Source organism: Populus euphratica, unplaced genomic scaffold, assembly GCF_000495115.2.
Source record: "Populus euphratica unplaced genomic scaffold, PopEup_1.0 scaffold3.1, whole genome shotgun sequence".
In the NCBI taxonomy this organism is placed as follows: Eukaryota; Viridiplantae; Streptophyta; class Magnoliopsida; order Malpighiales; family Salicaceae; genus Populus; species Populus euphratica.
In genome coordinates this window covers 4,000,578-4,022,684 of record NW_011499847.1, presented here as the reverse complement: position 1 = coordinate 4,022,684, position 22,107 = coordinate 4,000,578, and the positions used below count along the sequence as shown (strand labels likewise).

The window sequence follows — 22,107 nt, the reverse complement described above, 5'->3', positions numbered from 1 at the left end:
ATTATCTGATTTTATACTTTGCCCCCGCCACCCCCTCCGCCTCCATCTCCCAAGCCACGTAAAGGTTTTGCGAGCAAAAACATCGAAAGAGACTTTCACACAATTCAGAGATTCAAAAAATTAATTACTATTGATCCCCTGGGCATTAAAAAAAAATGGAAGGGAACTGACGTCTGTAATTATCCAGGCTTTAAATGTGCAACTGTACCTGACCAGAAGGTGACAGCCCTTGCAGCGGCAGATTTCAATGGCTACTTTTTTGGTGGCCGTGATCTTCAGCTTACAGGTTTCCTCGATCAGTTGCCGGACTTATCCATCTTTCATGCGAACTCCAACAATTTCACTGGTCCTGTGCCAAAGAGTATTGGCACTTCCAGAGTCCGTTACTTATTTGAGGTCGATCTCAGCAACAACAAGTACTCTGGTGGATTCCCTATGTCTGTTCTTCAAGCCACCAACTTAACCTTTTTGGACATCAGGTTCAACTCATTTTCAGGGTCAGTTCCAGCTGAAGTCTTCACCTTAGACCTAGATGTGCTTTTCATCAACAACAACAAATTCTCACAACAGCTTCCTGGTAATCTCGGCTCCACACCTGTCCTTTATCTCACTTTGGCCAACAACAAGTTTAGTGGTCCCATTCCAAGAAGTATCGGCAATGCCCGAAACCTTCTTGAAGTTCTTTTCTTGAACAATGAACTCGAAGGGTGCTTGCCATACGAGATTGGCAAATTAGACAAGACTGTCGTGTTTGATGTGGGCAGCAACAAGTTGACTGGCCCGATACCCCTTTCATTTGCATGCCTAGAAAAGATGGAGATCCTGAATTTGGCCATGAATAAATTTTACGGGCCGGTGCCGGAGATGGTGTGCGACCTGCCTAGATTAGCTAACTTGTCTCTCTCATACAACTATTTCACTCAGGTCGGACATGAGTGCAGGAAATTGATTTCGAAAAGGATTCTTGATGTTAGAATGAATTGCATTTTGGATCTTCCTGGTCAGAGATCAGCAGCTGATTGTGCCAAGTTCTTCTCTAAACAGAGGACTTGTCCCAATGAGAGGTCACTCAACTATATTCCTTGCAGGAAGGGTGGTTATTCAAGTTCATTTGAGACATCTGATCAACGATCAATGGCTCCGGCTGCTGCACCTATAACTTATAATGCCCTTAAACCTCATAAGCTGCGGCTTTAAATGGATCCCTTCAAGATAATCTCTTGATTTGCTTGATGGCTGCTCCTATCTATGTACCCATCTTTCTCCTAATCAGCTTATAGCTTGTCGTATAAATCATAATGAATAAGGCGAACTCCTTTCGTTTCTGCTTTCAAAGCAAATGCAACTTTATAGTTTAATGATATTTTGTCCCCTCTACTTCCGGTTTTCTTCTCAATTTCTGGGCAGCAGTTCCTGAAGCCCGTTTGGTGTTGAATTTCATCCTCCTTATATCTAAAAACAAGTTGAAACTTCATACCAGACAGGGCATTAGTGACCATTATACTCGAATAACAATGAGGATTGCATCACAACACTCTTGTCTTTGCTATTTTATTACTTCTTTGTTTGTATAGTTATTGTTGTAAGAAATTGTCCTTTCTCTACGAAAAAAATTTAAATAGACTGATTTATCATATCATTTCAGTGAGTGTTTATTTTTGTGGCGATGTTGGGGTTTTAAAAATAAATAAGTTGTTTTAGTTATTTTCATATATTGATGTTAAAAATAAAATTTTAAAAATAAAAAAATATTAATATAATGACCAGCTTTATCTAAAATATAACAAGAAATGTGATACTGTGTCTACATCGTAAAAAAAAATGACATATATATATTTTTTTTAAATAGTGATCTCCATATGACGTATGCGATTTTATCTACATATCTTGTGTTTATCCATAGCTTGGGTATCTGTAAGATTTTTTAGTTCTTTTTACGCCACCATCCTATCACGCAATTTCATATGGATGACCTTAGTTGACTTTAGTTGACCTGAATCCTCAGTCATCTCTAATTGTTTTGTATTTAAGTTTTTTCTATAAATAAAGATTGTTAAACATTGATGTGGCTGGTATCAATTGGCACGTGAATCATATTATTTTGGCACTTAGCAAGATTACGATCTCTAATCTCTATGTACTTTTCTCCTTTGTATATGTTTCTTTTTAGAAATAAACTTGTATAGTAAATATTGGTAATTACTCTTAAAATGCTCTATAGTTGTTTGGATTGGTTCCAGCAAATATTGGTAATTACTATTAAAATGCTCTATAGTTGTTTGGATTGGTTCCCTATATTTTCATGAATGTGTTAGTTTTGTTAATTAGCTATTAAGATATGATTATGAAAGAATCTAAGTATGAAAAATAACCCCAGAATAGTCATGCTGTTAAAAAAACCATGGAGCTCCATTTCACTGGAGTTTCAACAAAATTTAAATTTAAATTTTTATTTAAAATAATTTTTGATATTTTTAATTATTTCAATATACATTAAAAATTGTTTTTAAAAACCAAAAACTTATTGAGATATATTTTTAAATAAAAAATAATTTTTAATATATTCTTAAACAACATTCTATTCATTTAACAAATTTAGTGAATGTATCGAACAAGGTTTACACTGTAGCTTGCCATCAACTGGCAGCCCCGTAAGAACCAACAGGGACCTCCCAAGAAACATACCTGAGCCTCAAGGGCCACAGTTTTTATTTCTAACCAAGTAAAGCATGCCAGTCCAAATTATATTATCAATCGTTGTCCCTCACCGACACAAACTTCCTGTTTCCGGCTCTGTCAGTGCCTTAACGTACGCTTTCGTCACGTGCATCACGTGGCTAAGTTCAAAAGTAAGAGAATTCTTTTCAAAAAAATACCTGCGAGTCATACTCGTCACTGTATCAGCCCCTGAACCCGCTAGAGTGTTTGTTTTTGTGATTAGATATATTTTTTAAAGTGTGTTTTAATTATTATTTTATCTAAGATAAATTAAATTTGTGTTTTGTATATGTTTTTAATAATTTCATTGTAATGATGTTAAAATTAAAAAATTAAAAAAATTATTTGAAAACATTTTTATTTAAAAAATATTTTTGAAAATTACATTGTACCACATTACTGACCATAAATCTTTTTAATTTCTCACATTATTTATCTTAAAATAACAAGTTCATGCATCATTTTCCTTACAGTAAAATCGAGTTTTTTTAAACGTGTTAATTAGTAAAATACTATATCTGCAAAGATGATTGGATAGTGCACGAACATTCAAAATTTTGTTATCATTTCTTTCACTTAGCAACGTGGAAAAACTGATGCCAGTATCAATTCTATTTTTAATAGAAAGAAATTAATTTATTTTATTCTCTCATTATATTGTTTTAATCTATATGTAATAGATATTTTTAATTATTAAATAAAAGAGTTGCTGTGATTTATTTTTGTGAATTAACATGACAAATGTTCATTATATGTTTTTCCTTATTCGTATATTTGAAGTATAATATGGTAAAGTTATTTATAAAATGTCAATTTTTTTCTAAACAGATTTAATGATTTTACATGTCATGGAAACCGCAGAAAGCTTGGAGAGAAATTAGCAAGATCATAAAGAATGGGGATTGATATGTTAGTCACTGTGCAATCTGGGTACTGATTTGTAGTTTGCCAAAAGAAGAAAAGAAATGAAAAGAAAAGGAAGTGAAGTGATAAGACAGACTTGAGCTAATAATAGAGCAGTCCATTTTTTTGCCTGGCGTATTATCTGGCAGCTGCATCACCAATCCCATGAAAACCCTCACGAACCTTCTTGTCTGAACTCTCTTGCAGGCCAATACTAGGACGCGTTGCAAATCATCCAGATAAGGAGCGCGTGTGGATTCCAATATTGTAAATGTAAAAATCAATCGGGAGAGAGGTCCTCAAAGCAGGAAGTCAGCTAAAGCTCCCCTGAGCCCCTGTTACCGTCACCGACACGATGGTGTTCTTTACACAACAGGCATACATGTGATGCCAGAATCTTTAGCACTTAATGGTGGCTAAATTTGGAAGTGTACAAAAGTGTTTCCTTTAAGAAATATGAAGAGCAATGAGATGAACATTTTAGGATTACTTTAGGCGCTGTTTGTTTGCAGGAAAGTTGTTTTTTTTGTAAAGTAAATTCTAGAAAAAGTGAATTTTGGGAAAGTGAATTCTGAGAAAAATAAATTTCTGAAAAGTAAATTATTTTCCGATATTTGATAGTGTCATGGAAAATGAACTGAAAAATACTTTCCAGTGTTTGGTTATGTTATGGAAAATGAATTGGAAAATAACTTATTAATATTTTATTTTTCTTAAGTTTATTAAAATAATAAAGAATAAATCTTACAAATTAAAAAGTTGAATAATAATGAAATTGAAAAAAAAAATTCATAAATTATCTCAAATAAAATAAATAATAATTAAAATAATAAAGATCAAATCTAAAAAAAAAAGATGAAGAAATTAAAATAATAATAATTAACATTTCATAAAGTATTTCAAATAAAATAAATAACAATCAAAAGAATGAGGACCAAATTTGATAGAAAAAAATTTCAATAAAAAAATAATAGGAGAAAAGCAAATAACAATTATAAAAATGAGGACCAAAGTAAATATAAAAATTAAATTTTAAGAAATGAAATTGAAAAATAAATATTCAAAACAAAATATATATAACAATCAAAAGTTTGAGGATCAAATTTGATATAATCAGCAAATAATGACATTTCTAAACTTTTCGCAACTTCCGAAAAGTGTTTTCCTTCCAAATTTTTCAGGAAAACACTTTCCTGAAAATCAAGCCAAATTTTTCTTTGACTGGAAAGTGTTTTTCCTTTATCAACTTTCCTAATAGCAAATAAACACAAGAAAGTTTGGAAAATGATTTCCTAGAAATCACTTTCTGCAAAACAAACACAAGAAAATTTGGAAAGTGTTTTCCCGGAAACCACTTTTCGGAAAACAAACACAGCTAAAAAGAAAAATACTTTCCTGAAAATTAAGAAAAAAGTTTTTTTGACTAAAAAATATTTTCGTTGACCAGAAAGTGTTTTCCGTTGATCGGAAAGTGTTTTCTATTGACTGAAAAATGCTTTTTGTTGACCAGACAATGTTTTTCATTGATCAATTTTTCTAATGACAAACAAATATAAAAAAATTTTAAAAGTAATTTTCTGAAAATTGTTTTCGGATAAACAAACATGGCCTTATTATTAAAAAATTGTTAGAAGGTCTTTTTTTTTTTTTTTTTTGATTAGAAGGTCTCTTGAAGTGTCCGCTTGAGTTGAATATGCTTGTTTTGTTTAACAGGCCGAACACTTTAAACTAATAAAAGATTAGAGGCTCATGAACAGTTAACCAGTCACGTTGTTGTTTCAAAACTCCCACCTTTTCTTGGCAACCAAACAGGGTAAGACATTGAGCGAAAAAGGCCTTCGCTTATCCAAGAACTAGTCACATATTTGTTTCAAAACTCCCACCTTTTCTTAGCAAACAAACAGGCAAGACATTGAGTGGAAAACGCCTTCGCTAATCCAAGAATTAGCCACATTTTTGTTTCAATATTCCCTTCCTCTTCTCATAAATCAAACGAGAGCAGACATGAAAGTAAACTGAGAAACACGTTTTTTCCATTCCAAGATTAATGGCCCATTAATTGTCAATCATACACTCTTTTTTTTTTCGAAATTCCATCTCTTTTCGCATTGACCAAACAACATTAGACGTAAAAGTAAATTGAGAAAAAAACGCTGTGGCTATTCCAAGACTCATGGCCAGTTAATCAACAACCAACTAGTCATATTTTTGTTCAAAAAATCCCAGCTTTTCTCATCAACCAAACAGACTATACATAAAAGCAAGATTTTGAACAGCGGGCACTTGATTTTTCATGCTTAATTTTGAGGATTGTTTTGGCAGTTTAAGTCCTATAAAAACTACATTTCTATATTAAAAGAAAGAAGGAAAGAAAGATATGCGATGGTACAAGTAATCACACAAACCCCTGATCTCAATCATCAAAATCATCATCCCCGGATGATAAAGATGCCGTCTTCGTTATTGAAGTTGGCAATGATGATGACAAAGATGTCGAATTTTTGCAGAACTCAAAGCAATTAGCTTCCTTTCTCTCCAACACAAAATGTCCCAGTGAATCAATAGTCTCTACCAGATTTTCTTCGCACAGAAACTCTTCACTATAAATCCCCTCAACTTCTCTATCAATTTCATGCACAAAAACATGTGTCTTCTTGTTGCCTCCTCTCTTACTTCTTGCCAGAACAGCAGCAGTAAATATTGGTGACATCCTCCCTGGAGCCGCCGCGAAATACCCACGAGGCCCATCAATTAAAATCACATCCCAAGAGATTTCATAAATGTGATTAGGCATGTCATTTATGCCAAGCTTACAATCAGAGAAGAGTAGATTTTGTACAGGCCTGCAGTCACCGTTAACTTGCCCTTTTGTCACTAATAAAAGATCGCTCATTTCACTAACTTTGGAGGTGAATTGTATATCATAAGCTTCGATATCAGGGTGGTTTTTTTCAAAGTTCGAAACAAAGTACTCACTTTCATCAAGAAAGATTGTACGACCATGGAAATTGAGTGATTTCCACAAAAGGGTCTCGTGGGTGAGGCCAAAAACGAGGAAATTGCAATGAGGGGAGCAGTTTTGAAGAGTGGTGGCGATGGTGGAGAGTTCAGCGGATGACATGTGGGGTGTTGTGGAGTTGGCTGTGGAGGCGTAGTGCAGGAGGGCAGCGGTGATGGAGAGTGGGAGAGACGTGGTGGAGGTGGTGAGAGTAGAAGTTGTGGTGGTTGTAGGGAAGATGGTGGTGGTGAAGAGAGTGAGAGTGAAAGCTATGGTAAAGGAAGTGACTATGAAGAGTAACCTAAGACGGTGAGAAGAAGGAAGGGTTTTGTGGATTGATGGGTGAAGGAGTATGAGTTTTGTGTTAGTGTTGGTCTTCATTTTTTCTTGAGGTGAGGATTTGAAAGTTGAAACAGGCAAGGTTTAGAAGGGTTCAAGTTTTGAAATCTCTCTCTCTCTCTCTCTCTCAATTTTAGTATTTTCTTTAACTTCGAATGAGAGAGGGAGACAGAGGAATCAACGGAGGAGATTAGGATGGTAGCACGCCAGTCCCAAGGAGAGAGGTGAAAGGTACTGTGGTGGGGATTTGAATTTGTATGTTTTTTTTTTTTTTTCAACGTAGATCACAAAAGGTTATTTTAAATTTTAAATTAAAAAAATAAAACTATGATAAATATTATTCCCAGTCTCAAATTGAGATAAAGATAACATCAATACGTGTAGTATTTAACTATAAGACATCATAATAATAAACAAATGTGCATGTATGTAACATTGTAATGTATTTTTCTTTAATTAGTTTCTAATTATTCCATTGGATTTTAATTAGTTTCTAATTATTCCATTATATTTCCTGATACACTTTTTTTTTTATGATTTAGAAATTAAAATATATAAATAACAAGGGAATTAGCGACAAAATTAACTTTTATAACATATATACATGTGTGTATTATTATTATTATTATTATTATTAATTAATTTTCAATTATTCAATGGATATTTACGTATCCCTTACAAAGTATATAAATCACGTCTTTCTAATTGATCAGAGTGACAAGACTAACTTATATTATAGTATATTCATTTTTTTTAGTATTGAATATGAATTTTGACTAATTTTATTTTTATCACGACTTAAAATTGATACTAAATTTATTTTTTTAATCATATTTTTAAAAATAAATAAATATTATTTTTATCATAATTGTGAAAAAAACGTGATATTTATTATTTTATAAAATAAAAAAATAATGAAATTCATTTTACCATATTTTTTTAAGAGAATTCAGGAATTACCCATGCAACTCTTTAAATTATACTATTTTTTTAAAATGAGTTTTCAACTGTATTATTTTTTAAAACAAGATCATTGTGCTACTTTGGTTTAATTGAGCATATTCTAAATTTGGTTTAATTTTCAACAACGACACTGCTTCTTTCCACGTTTAGGTACGTTCCATGCAACACATTGACATATGTGGTTATGCAAGCCCAAGAATTTTGCTAATGGACTTGCCAAGATCTGGCGTTAATTTGGCATATATTTAAACTTAAAAAAAAATGGAAAAACTTCAATTTCCACCCAGAAATCACGAGTTCAAAATTTAGAAAAACAAATCTAGATAAAAAGTTCTTTGAAGTTGGTTTTTTTTTTTTCCATTTAATTATCTGGTACGGAAATGGGGCAAGGGACTGGGAGAACCAGTCGTGGAGGGACAGGGTCATTAAAGAGGGGCTGGAAACTTATGAATAAAATATCGTTAAAACATTAGAAAAATTAGCATGAATGGAGGGAAAGAAGGGACAGGCTAACAGAAAATCAGCACGGCATTGTTCCGACTTCCGAGTCTCGCGTGGTGAAGAGCATAGGTATCGGCCAAGGAATCGGGTTCTGGATTATACAGGGTTAATTTGGATATATATATATTGTGATTTTAATATATCATATTAAAAAGTTTTGAAATAATATATTTATATATAGATTATAAAAAAAATCAAAAGTTTAATATAATTATCCTACATTAAAAAGTTAGTAAATAATTGAAGTAGATGTAAGTAATTAAAAAAATAAAATGTATTATATTTATCCCGCATCAAAAAAATTTAAAAATAATAATATATATTTATGTAGGCTATGCAAAAAAAATACGAAGTGTAGTATAGTTACTCCACTTCAAAAAATTAAGAATTAATTTATGTGCATGTGCATGTAGTCATGTATAATTATCTCATATCTAAAAATTAAAAAACAATACTTGTACATGTAAGTTATAGAAAAATATAAAATATAACATGGGTATATCACATTAAAAAATAAAAAAAAATAATTAATATTAATATAAGTTATGTATTGCTATCTCATATTGAAAAATTTTAAACATAATTGAAGTAAATATAAATTATAAAAAAAGGATATACAAAGCTAAATATTTATAAATTAATTTTATATTTTTTCTATTGCATTAAAAAAAAAAATCGAGTTCCCCACAAATTACACCAAATATATTTTAACATTTAGGAGCATGCCGTGTGTATGTTTATATATATATATTAGTCTAGAATAGAAATAGAATTAGTATACTATGAATTCAGACGAGTACGTGAAGCACCTAAAAACCAGCATATAATTTTATAAATTACATTAAAATAATGCTTCTTTACATATTAATCTATGACAAATGAACATTTTATAAACTACACTAATCCATTTGCTTTTTGTCTCGACCCTTAAAAACATGTTAAATCATCGTTTCATAAGCATAGCATTTTTTTTTTCCCAGTACGACGTTAATTTTGTTCCTTTTCTAATTAACCAGTGGAAATATTGGTCGCAAATAGGGAAACTATCCCTTAAGACCTATTTCCTTTTAAACTTACCATCCACAAGTTTATTTCACCATCTAGACCAATTCACATTTTAAAAACATATCGTCTCAACAACGTTAACAGATCTGAGCCCGCCTTACCTGGCCAAACTCTATGTGCCACGTTCTAGGGCTTTTTTTAAGCAAATCTTATTTATGCACGTGCTACCAAAATTAAACACGGTTTTATAAAGAATTTACGCTACTAGTCACAAAACTTCTCACTCCTTTTATTCAAGAAACATTCAGCCATGAGGGAAGATTCAACCCTTGGAATTTTTTTCCTTCCATTTCATGTCCAAACCACATAAAAAACACTTCATTTTAAGATCAAACTATAAGTTTCCAATACAAAATTCATCACGACATCAACTCAAACAACCCTAATTATTCTTTCACACATATATATAATTTGTACCCATGATCAAGACCAAGTAGAATTATGATAAAAAATAGGGGGAGAAGATGTTCTTACACTTTCCAACACCTATGGATGGAGATTTGAATGGTTATTCAAGTTATCTCCTTTCTTCTCCTTTAAATTATTCCTCCTTTTTTTCACACCCACTTGAATCTGACCCACTTTTGAATGCTAGACGCGAGTAGCATATATTTAATGCAACATAAAATTAAATTGTTTTGAAAATTGCAATAAATAAGTTTCGGTGGTGGGGAGGACATGTTTGTTAAGATATAAGTCTTGCTTCCGGTGCAACAATTTATGACTTCCGAGGTGGTTGCACCGAAGTTCAAGGCCAACAATATAGAAAACAGCTACATTAGCAACTGATATACTCCTATTTGAAATGTCATCAAAAGAAGAGATGGCTGTCTCTCTTCTGTGAACAGAATACGCAGAGTTGCCTTGTTCCTACATTAGTTGCGTTTACTGTGTTACTTGTCGTCTTTTATGCATATTCTCAATCAACTAGAAAGATCAAATAGAAAACAGAATCATCAAATCAAGCGTACTAACTGGGCATGTAGACGGGAGCACTGCATTAACAGTTTAAAAAGGAAATTTCCAAGTTCTTTAATTTTAGTGCTTGCACTAGCATAGAGAGGATTTTAACTCAAGCCATGTTTTCTGCTCCTGCTCGGTGTGAATTGGACTCAACACTCGTTAACTGAAATGCTATGGGGTAGGGACTCGGTTCGCAGGGCGGACTGAATTGTTGGACGACCAAGTTAGAGATATTATGAAAATCTTGAGGGCTTAGTCTTGATTTTTAACTTATCAGTGACTAATATGAAACATACCGAAATTCAGGTTGGGAATTTTATAGGGGGCCACGGCTCCCTCGCATTTGGCTGATGCTCTGCCACTGTTCCTGGGCATAATAAAACTCTTAGGAAGTATTGAAGCGTGTGAACTGTCAATCTTCTGCAATTAGCCTAATTAGTGGCGTGATCACCTCAAAATCAAATAGTTGTGTGACTTTTGATGCTCCATTCGCTGGTAGAATTCTATGCGGTTTAAAATATTTTCAGCAAGAAAAACGATCGAGAAACCCCGCAAGTAAGTTTATTGCATGAATGTGAAGAACGAAGCCAAGAATTACGTTGGAGCAAGCAAACAAACACTTGGATAAGTTCTATAATTGACACGTCTGCAAGCAACTTTTCGAAACAAGTCTAGGATTTGTAATTTCTTGATGAATTAATACAGAAATCTTGAGAAGAGAAATAAATTAAGAAAAGAAAAGACTAGAATGGAATTCTTCGAAGGTGATTTGCAAATTTCATTTACGCTTGTGGATAATTACTTGAACTTCATTTTTTTCTGGTTTTTCTGTGTCCTATTGAAGCAATTGATTTTATTACGTGTAAGAGTGTTGTAGATTTTTTTAAAAATAGTTTTCATTAATATCATAATCAAACAACATGCCATGTGTTTGCAGTCTTTGGTGATTCATGAGGGTGGGTTCGAGAGCAAAATCAAGCTACGAAAGAACTCCGAACAAGAAAGGAGCGATCTGATTTAACAATTCTCAGAGCGTCGGGGTGCAATGACTCCCGTGATTTTGAATAAGAAAAATGAAAAAGCGAATACCAGTAATAGTTTTGCCATGGCTGAAAAGACTCATCAGTGTTATCAATCAGGATTGCTCGTTGCCGAAACCCAATGGAGAAAGGACGGGTCATTTCGAGGACAAATTTGAACTTATCCAAAGAGAAAAAAAAAACAATAATAATAATTAAAGAATGCAAAGACCAAGAGAAGAGGAGAGTCAAAAAGAAGAAGAAGAAGGGAAACCACTAAAATCATGGTTGATCTTATTATTTAGGCTCGTAAATGATTCAACCTATTTCTTAAAGTATTTTTTTAAAAAATATTAAATTAATATATTTTAAAAAAGTAATAATTTTATCGTGCTAGTATTTAAAATAAAAAAATAATATATTTTTAATTAAAAAATATTATTATATAACAACAACGTTGTGTCGCGTTACTAAAGATGATATTCGTTACGGTAGTTAACGTGTCAACATCAACTTGGAAATAAGACCAAACTTTAACCAGGCATTGCTGTGTTCGCTTTTCCAATTCTCTAGAGAACTGTGCTGACGTGACATGCAGAGAGAGTGATTTTAAATGTGAAACCGAGCAGTTAAGCTTCACGTATTGCTTCGAAAGTTGTGAGTTTTTCTCAGAGTTATGTAAAATTTTATATTTTCTCCATTTAGTTTTTATACTTTTTTTTTATGATTTATTCTTAATTGAAAATAAATTAATTTTAATCTATTATTAAAGAAAATAAATAAATAAAATCAAACTTGGGTGACATGTTATAATTTTTTTAAAAAATCACTTTAATTCTTTAACTTTAAAAATAAAATAAACTATATAATTTCAGAACCTCAATATTTTTTTAATTTAATTTTTACATTAAAGTTTTTTTTTTTAAATTTTAATATTTTTTTATAGAAAATAAAGAGATTTATTGGATTTGGATGATAATGAAAAAAAAGTATTATATTGATAAATTTTATTTTTTAAATAAAAAATAATTTTTAAATAATATTTTTAATATATATAGTTTTGGATGATTTTTTGTCCGTTTTTATTTTATTGGATTAATTTAATTTATTTCTAAATTTTTTTATTTTATTTAAATAAAAATATTTTAATAAATAAATTTAATAAATATAACCAAGTAAATATTTCTTGGTTTAATTTCTTTATTTATATTAGTTTTTTAATTTTTTTAAATTTTATTTTTAAATATTATAAATAATATTTTATTTATTTATTCACGGACATGATGCGCAGATTTTTTCATTATTTGCATGAATAATTTAAAAGGACAAAGAGAGTTGGCACTGTCATGTCATCCACCTCGAGGCCGGTGCACGACTTCTTATGATCTTCAAGTCTACTTTGCCAATAATTTAATAGAGAGATAATTACTTTATATCAATAATGAGATCCACGCTCACAGCCTGAAATCTTAAAAGGCTCAAGTGCCGGAAATCTTAACGGAGAGATGATCGCTTTTAACAGTAGCTCATAGTTAGCATCCACTGTCTCATCCTTTTGCTTTCCTCGAGGTGGCAATATCCTGCAAAATTCCTTTAAAAAATAATAATATTGGGACATGGCGGAGGTGCGGCCGACATGTATCCAGTTTCTATATGCTTTTCTCGCTGCTTAAATGATTGAGAGATTTTGTACCCTAAAAAATAAAAATGGCAGAGAGATTAGCTTAAAAAATGGCTCAGGGTTCATGATTGATTGTAGACTGTGATGTAAATCCATTCAGAGGACAAGAAGGGTGTTTTTCTTTAATCAGTTCTGAAGTTTCGAAGATCCCACTATTTTGTCCTGACAATTATTGATATTGTTTTTCCTAGCAAAGAAGACGAATCAAGTCTGCATAATAAAAACCACATAGTAAATAAATAAATCCACTTGCAAATTAAGATGGGTAAAGAATTGAGGCTTTCTAAATTGACCAAGACTGTTTTTTCTACATTAAATATTATTTTGATTAGAATAATTCAACAATCTTAGTGTAATAATTTCTTATTAAAAAAATGAAAGCTTTATGCATATCATTTCAATGAGGACTCATAATTATAATGGAGAATCGAGTGACCAAATGATCCTTTACATAGTTTCATTATTTGGGCTTTTGGATACATGCTTACGATAACCCGAGGCCTGCTGAATCTTCGTAAAAAGTTATATTGCATGGTCGGAAAAACAGAAAGTAGAAAAAGATTATTTATTTTATTAAACAATAAAAAATCAACCGAGATTAAGGAGTGAGATAGTTCATAGGCCTACTTTATCTTCTTTTTTTTTTTTGTTGGTTTGAGCACATTAAAAAATGAACTCAAATATAAAATATCACATACCAATATATATATAAAGGCTCCCGTTATCATTCAAAATAAAAAGAAAAACCTCTACCAATAACAACATGTTCCTCAAGGATGGCCATAGACATTAAACACACGAGATTGATTATTATTTTTTGGTTTTTCTGAGTTAAGTTGTGATTTTTTTTATTAATATAAATGTTTGGATTAATGTATATATTTTTTAATTAATTTTTTAAATCATAAAATTATTATTATTTTTTATTATTAGATGACAGGGTGCTGTGGAATTATTATGAGTTTGAAAATGCAACCGTAAGAACATATATGACACTACTATGTAAATTTCTTTTGAGTGTGCAAAGGACAGTTTCCAAGCTAGCTGTACTGTAAATTTTGTAATTGGCGTGAAAAGTTGTTATTTTATTTGCAAATATTAGTATGATATTAATGTAAATTAATTAAAAATAATGTTCTTTTTATTTTTTATTTTTTTCTTAACAAAATATTTGTTTATGTTTATAACAAAAAAACTTTTTAATAAACTTATATAAGTTGTTATTTACATGTTTAAATTTTTATTGTATCCTGAAAATACATTGTTTTAATCCTGTAACAAATATAATAAAAACAATTAATATCTTAAAGAAATATCTCAAAGCTAATTTGTTATACCCATTAACATTACAATGGTTACTTAATTTTTTTTACACTTGTAAGCTGATAAGACAAATCAGTAGCTCAAAACAACATCCGGGTTGAGTTTCCTTTCAAATTTCTATGTGCATTAACTTTATGGAACCCGAGTAACTTAATGAGTCAATTCACCATTTATATGAGAATCGATTAAGTCAACCTGAAGAATATTTTTTATATTCAAAATAATATTATTTTGAATATCTAAAACAATATTGTTTCGTTGAAAAAAACTTAAACATCTATATTTAAAAATAAATCCGAGCTGAACTGCCAACCTGTGAATTAATCTACGAACAGTTCACCTACCAAATCCAGAACTCAAATTTTGGAGCAAAAACAAAGTGAAGGAAAAACACCACTACTGTATTTCGACGGTTTTCTTCCTGGAAGCCCGTGGGAAGGGGAAATAGAGCTGATGGGCGTCCAAAACGATGTCGTAAGAAGAGAGATGAAAAGGACTGAGGCTGATTAATTACTTGGGCCAAGTATAAGCTGGAGCTCTCATCAACGGATCATGGAACGAATTCGAAATGGCTAGATGGTGGCTTGTCGCCTTGAATCGGGAGTCGGCGTCGAACGAAGGAAGGTCACATTCCAGTCTCAGCTAAGTCTTATAGTATAGGCCCACTTGAGAGGCACTGGAAACAATGGAGTCACTGGTTTGTATATGTCCACTCTCTCAACACATAGGCCCACTTGAGAGGCACTGGAAACAATGGAGTCACTGGTTTGTATGTGTGCACTCTCTCAACATTTGTATACACATAACATAAAATATGGCCTTCGTCTGCATTTAACAGTCCCAAGTCATTTTTAGAGGGGAAAAAAACTGCAACTCCAGGTCACGTGAAGGAAATGAGATGCTGTAAATTGTCAAAAACTAATGCAAACAAAATATCATATGCTGTCCGACGTCCGTGACAATCCTCTAGAAATCCTGTCGAAGTTTCAAGGGCGATACGACCTCAACTCTTCAATCAAAGCATTGAAATCAGAGCAAGAAGATCCACCTTCTTCAACAGCCTTCATTGCCATCTCTCCTAGCTTAATTGCTCTGCTCCTCTTTTCCTCTGCTTCTTCACCCACCATGATTTGAGTGATTGCCTTCTCTAAAGCTTCACTTTTAACATGATCTCCACGCACTCTAGCCCATTCCTTGACTCCAACACCAACTCCAGTTTTTAAAACATCAGTCACCAACTTTTCATTATAGAATTGCTCGGCACATACAGGCCATGTAATCATGGGCTTCCCTGCAGTTATGCCTTCAAGAGTCGAGTTCCATCCACAATGAGTCACAAATGCACCTATTGCTACATGATCAAGTATCAACACTTGGGGTGCCCACCCTCTTATAATCAGCCCCTTGTCTTCCATTCTTTCCTCAAACCCTTCTGGTAACCAATCTTCCTTATCTTCTTCACTGTTTTTGTTTCTTCTTACAACCCAGATAAATTGCTGGCCAGAAGCTTCAAGGCCTGTTGCAATCTCCTTTAGCTGAGAGGCAGAGAAGCTTGCCATAGTTCCAAAGCAGATATAAACAACTGAATTGGGTTTCTTGGAGTCAAGCCACTTCAAACACTCATGTTGATCAATTGAGGCTTCTTTTCCTCTTCCTGATTTATCCTCGATATCTGTATTACATAATGAAACCGGGCCTACATTCCAGGCCCTTCTGCCCAAAACCTTCCTGTAATAATCAGCATAAGCTGGCTCAAGCTCATAAAAGCTGTTGACAACAACACCGAAGCTCCTCAACTCTGATTCTTTGTATGCTTTCACGAACTTCGTGAAGTGATTTTGAACATTTTCTCTTATAAAATCTGGCAGTTGTTTCCTTGTCAACTTTATATCACCGGGAAGATTAGGCACAACAAAAGGTTCATAATCTGATGAAACTTTCTTGTGTGGCTCATAAAGTCTAACGCAGTCTCCAGCACTTAAAGCAAAGTTACTAGTGCCATGAAACACTAGTCTCGGAATTCCAAATTTGGCAGCAGCATCGGTCGCCCAAGGAAAGAACATATCAGCAACAACGCAATCAGGATGCCTTTCTTGCAGTACCTTCTCAAAGGGTTCTTGAAGGAGGGTTATGGCAATGAAAAACTTCTTGGTCATTTCCCCTGCATTTTCATTTGTAATGAATGCGTCTGTGTTTTCACATCCTTCAGGCAATCCTGCCTCTGCTGTAGGGAACTTGATGGTTTGGATATCAATATCAAAACCCAAATCTTTGGTTTTTTGGATGGTTTTGGAAAAAAAAGGCGCGTTGAGAGGAGTGGTGATGATGGTTGTCTTTACGCCTCGAGAAGCAAAAAGCTTGGCCATGTCCACAGATGGTATCATGTGGCCATGAGCCAGGAAAGGGAAGAAGAAAAAGTGTAATTGGTTACCCGAACTACCCATCTGGCCGTGTTAGATAAAACAAAAAAGAACTTGGTGTTGAAAATGGAACTTAGCTTGTCAGTAAAAATGGATGAATTGATGATGAAGATGAAGAAAACCTTAGACCACTCTTGTTTGAATAAAATTTTGGACATGGATTGGTATTTATGAACAGAGGTTAGGCAGACGAAATTTATTTTGCCGAGGCTTTTCTTGAATCAAGATATTTCCACACTACACTACGCTCACGCCACTACACTACACTACGCTCACGTCACTGCTCCTGTCGGAAAGTGTCGATTCTACTTGGGAAGGTTCGAAGACGTTACCTGAAACTTTTGATCCATATAGACAACTCGTGTCGCACGAGAATTTTTGCAGAGCTATCTTAATTTTGAATAATTATAGTCTAAGTACAGGTTTCTAGATTTCACACCAAGGCATCCACGCGCTCTCCTTTAAGAACAAGCAGCCCATATATGCTCTAAGTTGAACTTTGTGGGACTCCTTCGTAACCGGCTCTCTTACGTCAGGATTTTTTTTTTAAAGCTTAATTTCAGGAGGATATTCGGATATTCCTCCGTAAACACCCGCAACATTTTGCATTTAAATTTAAATTTAATTGATAAATAAATTAAATTTACATATTAAAAAAGATATTTTACTATTGAATTTAATTAATTTTATTTTCTATGTTATTATCATCACATTTATTTTATTCTAATTCTTTTCTACTAGTATCACCACAAATAACCTAAAAAAATCAAATCCAAATACCTCTCTCTGAAGCTTTATTTTCTCAAGACTACGCAAGCCATAAAATCAAGGACACACAACAAAACCTAATACGGGAAGAGGAGTGTTTTGGTGATGTTGCAGCTGAGGTTTGAATGGTGATGCATATTTACTCTGGACAAAAGGAGAGTACTGATAAAAAAAAAAAAAAAAGATGGATAAATGAATATTTTAAAAAAGTCAGTTTTAACGTTATTTTTTCTAGAATAATAAATTAGAGAAGATTGCCTCTAATTGACTTTTGTTTTATTTTTAAATATTGATTTTCATTTAAAATATAATTCTTGACTCTTAGAATGGTTTTCTTCAAACATTTGAATTCAATTCAAAGATTCTAAACATGAGCTCTGAGACATGGGTGCTACGTATTTCCAGTTGCATGGCTATTTTCAGTATTATTTTTTTCGTACTTTGAATGCTTGAAAGTTCCAGGAGATAGAAATGCTTTTGAAGAAAAGAATTTTAATGGAGACGCCATTTGATAGTAGAATGGAATTTCATGCTATAAATTTGTCGTTCGATATTGTCGGCTGACAATCCTATTGTCGTGGTTTTACCCCTTTTTTTAAGGTGCTTTTTTTCTTTTTACATTTAAAATAAAATGTGTTTTGCTTTTGCTTTTAATATATTCTTTGACTTGGGGAAGAATCAATTCATGCACTATATAAAATGCATGAGATGCTAACGTGCATAGACACACTCGGCTAGAAGAAAATGTTCCGTAAGACAGGAGTAATTAAATGCTCCTAAGTACGAAGATGACTGACAGCTTCAAAATTCAATAAGCTTAGAAATAATACTGTATTGCATAATTATTTAATTTATTCTTTTTAAGATGTTTGACTTGAAATGAAAGGCTGAGATGAATAGGTGATTTTTAATAATCTAAGATAATTAATAGTTAATACCAGTAAAAAATCCTTATAAATACTTTAGTCAATAATTTTATTAAAAAATATATAATAATATTTTATAGAGATAACTTATAAAAATATATAAGTTTAAAGTATTAAAAATATAGAGATAATGAACTTGAAACTTAAGTGCTCATGTGGTATTTATAATTTATAAATTTTGTTATTTTTGGAAATAAAAAACTGGAATGTAATTTTATTTTGTAATATTTTAAATTATATCCTACTAAAAATAATATATATTAAATTATTATAAAATAATAAAAAATCCGCACGACATCAAAAAAAAATTCTAAAAAGGATTAGGTTTGGGCCAGGTGGGCTCATTTCACATGTTCAAGTCAGTAAGGGTGCTATAATCTATGACCAGCAAGCATGCTGTATCGAATACCCAAAAAAATAATTTACAGGATTAGTTAGACTAACTTGGCTCATATGACGAAGTTTTTTTTTTATTTCTTTATTATGATTATTTTATCTTGATTTATGTGACTTATTTAACTTGTTTATAGATTTAGTTATAAATTTAAAATTGATTATTGGGCTCAATTTCATTAATTTTAAGTGGTGGAATAAACAAATGAATCTAAAAATAAGCATAATTAAATAATTTTTTTTAGATTAGAAACTAGTGGTAGCCTCGCTACAAGATTATAATGGAATGGTTATAATTTTTCTAACTAACCTTCTTACCTAAGAACTCTTAGAATTATAGTTTAAATCTTTATTAGTTTTCACTTTTTCATGGTGGCAACAAAAACGTATGCATTATATTGAGTTTGCTGTCGTAGGCCCATTACAAGAGTATGTTTGTAACGGTGATAATAATAATGATTTTTTAAAATATTTTTTATTTAAAATTATATTAAAATAATACGTTTTAATTTCTAAAAATTATTATTGAAATTAAAACGTAAAATCATTAAAAAAATAACAAAAAAATAATTCAAATTTCCTACAAACGCCATTTAGAATGCAATTACAACCGGCCCAAATTGTTACAAAATTGCAAAATTGGTTGCCATCAGTGCATCAGTGCAATTATGTTATTTCAAATAACCCCATTAATTTTGGGAGTTGTGGAATTAATTGTGGTGCGCGTAAACTGACCCGGACATCTATATTAATAATAAAAAAAAATCGAAATTTATGTTATATAGCAGCAAATGAAATTGCTGCCACAACAATGTTCACGATAAAATAGATTAAAACTACTGCAAAAACAGATACAAATGAAATGTGCTTTTAAAATATGAATCTAACCCTGGTGACAGAAGCTCAGTTCCTCGATAAGAGAATCCAAATCAGAGTAGGAGGAACCCCCTACTTCAATTGCCTTCCTTGCCATCTTCCCAAATGCCTTAACTTTGCCCCTCATTTCCTCTGCTTCTTCGCCCTCCATGAGTCGACTCACTGCCTCTTCTAAAGCTTTACTCTTAATGCTATCCCCGCCCAATAAAGCTTGTTCTTGAACACCAATCCTGATACCTATTTTCAATATCTGTGTCACCAGCTTTTCATTGTAGAATTGCTCTGCAGACAGTGGACATGTGGCCATTGGAACCCCAGCGGTAATGCCTTCAAGAGTCGAGTTCCATCCACAATGAGTCACAAATCCTCCTATTGCTTCATGGTCAAGAATCAACACTTGCGGTGCCCACCCTCTTATGATTAGCCCCTTCCCTTCCATTCTCTTCTCAAATCTTACAGGTAACCAAGCTTCCTCTTCTTCACTGTTTATGGTATTCTTAACAACCCAGATAAATTGCTGACCAGAAGCTTCAAGGCCTTTTGCTATCTCTTTTAGTTGAGAAGCACTGAGGTTTACCATACTACCAAAACATATGTAAACAACTGAATCGGGTTTTTTGGTTTCAAGCCAGCTCAAACACTCATTTTCATTAATAGAAGCTTCTCTTCCCCTCTCTGCTTTGTCATCTATGTTTCTGTTGCAAAGAGAAACTGGTCCTACATGCCATGCTTTTCTTCCAAAAGCTTTTCTGTAATGATCAGCATAAACCGGCTCAAGTTCGTAGAAACTGTTGACAACCACCCCGTAACTTTTCGAATCTCCCTCATTAACCTTCTTGTACATCTTGTTGAAGTCGTCGGATTCATCATCGTGTCTTTCAGGATATGGCAGTTCATTTCTTGTCAACTTGATATCATCAGGAAGGTTAGGCATAAAAAAGGGTTCACAATCTGATGAAACTTTCTTGTGTGGCTCGTATAGTCTCAGACTTTGTCCAACGCATAAAGAAAAAAAGCTAGTTCCATGAAACACTAACCTTGGAATTCCAAATTTAGCTGCAGCATCAGTAGTCCAAGGAAAGAACATATCTGCAATAAGGCAATCAGGATGGATTTCCTCCAGTAGCCTTTCAAGGGGTTCTTGGAGAAAGGTGGTTGCCGCGAAAAATTTCTTGAGCATATCCCAACCCATAGCCTGAGAAATAATCAAGTCTGCATTTTCACATCCTTCTGGTAATCCAGTCTCAACAGTGGAGAATTCGATGGTTCGTATATTAATTTCAAATCCCAAATTTTTTGTTCTTTGGACTGTTTTGGAGAAGAGAGGCACATTTAGAGGGGTGGTGACTATGGTAGTCTTTAGGCCCCGGGAAGCAAATAGCTTGGCCATGTCCACCAGTGGTATCATGTGACCATGAGCCATGAAAGGAAAGAAAAGAGCATGTAGCTGGTTAACTTCACTGCACATGTTGCCTTATCACCAAAGGAAGCTTTTGTACAGTAGAATTCAATGGTTGAGTTACAAGATAAACAAGAATCGGTGATGAAGATAGACGAGAAGAGGAAGGAAGGGTTGGGCTACCTTTTTTTGGCTTGCCTTCTATGACTAGCATGCCAATTTTTTGGCAAGAACGAGATATTTTTGGTTCTTTCTGATGATCACGGGCCCACCAGTACATGCCCTGGACACCATTTTCTCTTTCATGGGTTGAAGGAAAGAAAATTGTGAGTACTGTGGATAATGTGAAATTTATCCAGGCCATTCAAAAGAAGCTAGAACGGAAGGGAGATCTACTGCGAATCTATACATTTATCACCATTTACCATTACAGTATCATTGTTTTTTTTTGTTTTTTTCAAAAAATCAATAAACTTGTCTTGGGAGTAATTCGATCCTTATGTAAAGTACATTGATGATTATAAGATTGATAAAAAGTAGATTTGTCATTTTTATTTTTTTTATCACAATAAAATTACTAAATTAATTTTAAATGTAAAATTCTTACAACTGATATTTATAAGATTTTTTTATCTTTTAATTTTTTAAAACATAGTAAAATAATTTAATTATTTTTTTAAACAATTGTTTGTTAACTCATGGATAGTGGCTTTTCCATCTTTTAGTCTTCATTATTTGGTTATTATTAAGTTGAATAAAAAAATTTAATACATATATATATATATATATATGTAACTTTGCACTATATAAACAAAGCTGGAAGAGACAAGCGAAGGGTGAGTAATGACTTTT

The 22,107-nt window shown here is 32.6% G+C and overlaps 4 protein-coding genes across 4 annotated transcripts in view; 1 reads left to right on the top strand and 3 right to left on the bottom strand.

The window, feature by feature from the left end:
- Positions 1-12: 12 nt before the first annotated feature.
- On the top strand, positions 13-1,374 carry LOC105111267 (uncharacterized protein At4g06744-like; the record flags this gene model as incomplete). Its single annotated transcript, XM_011006581.1, has 1 exon — positions 13-1,374. A coding segment is annotated over one exon (1,185 nt), but the record flags the coding sequence as incomplete, so codon positions are not given.
- Positions 1,375-5,766: 4,392 nt separating this feature from the next.
- LOC105108317 (protein IRX15-LIKE-like) lies at positions 5,767-7,192 on the bottom strand. The gene has a single exon (XM_011002586.1). The coding sequence runs from the start codon at positions 6,998-7,000 to the stop codon at positions 6,035-6,037; it is 966 nt and encodes a 321-aa protein (XP_011000888.1). The 5' UTR covers positions 7,001-7,192; the 3' UTR covers positions 5,767-6,034.
- Positions 7,193-15,288: 8,096 nt separating this feature from the next.
- LOC105108308 (scopoletin glucosyltransferase-like) overlaps positions 15,289-22,107 on the bottom strand; it is an 11,432-nt gene continuing 4,613 nt past the window's right edge. Inside the window, exon 2 of the mRNA XM_011002575.1 lies at positions 15,289-16,918. Within this exon, the coding sequence (XP_011000877.1) occupies positions 15,460-16,917 (1,458 nt within the window). The 5' untranslated portion in view covers position 16,918 and the 3' untranslated portion in view covers positions 15,289-15,459. The remainder of the gene's footprint in view (positions 16,919-22,107) is intronic.
- LOC105108300 (scopoletin glucosyltransferase-like) lies at positions 19,786-21,579 on the bottom strand. Its single transcript, XM_011002563.1, has one exon. It carries the CDS (start codon positions 21,322-21,324, stop codon positions 19,864-19,866), a length of 1,461 nt encoding a protein of 486 aa, XP_011000865.1. The 5' UTR covers positions 21,325-21,579; the 3' UTR covers positions 19,786-19,863.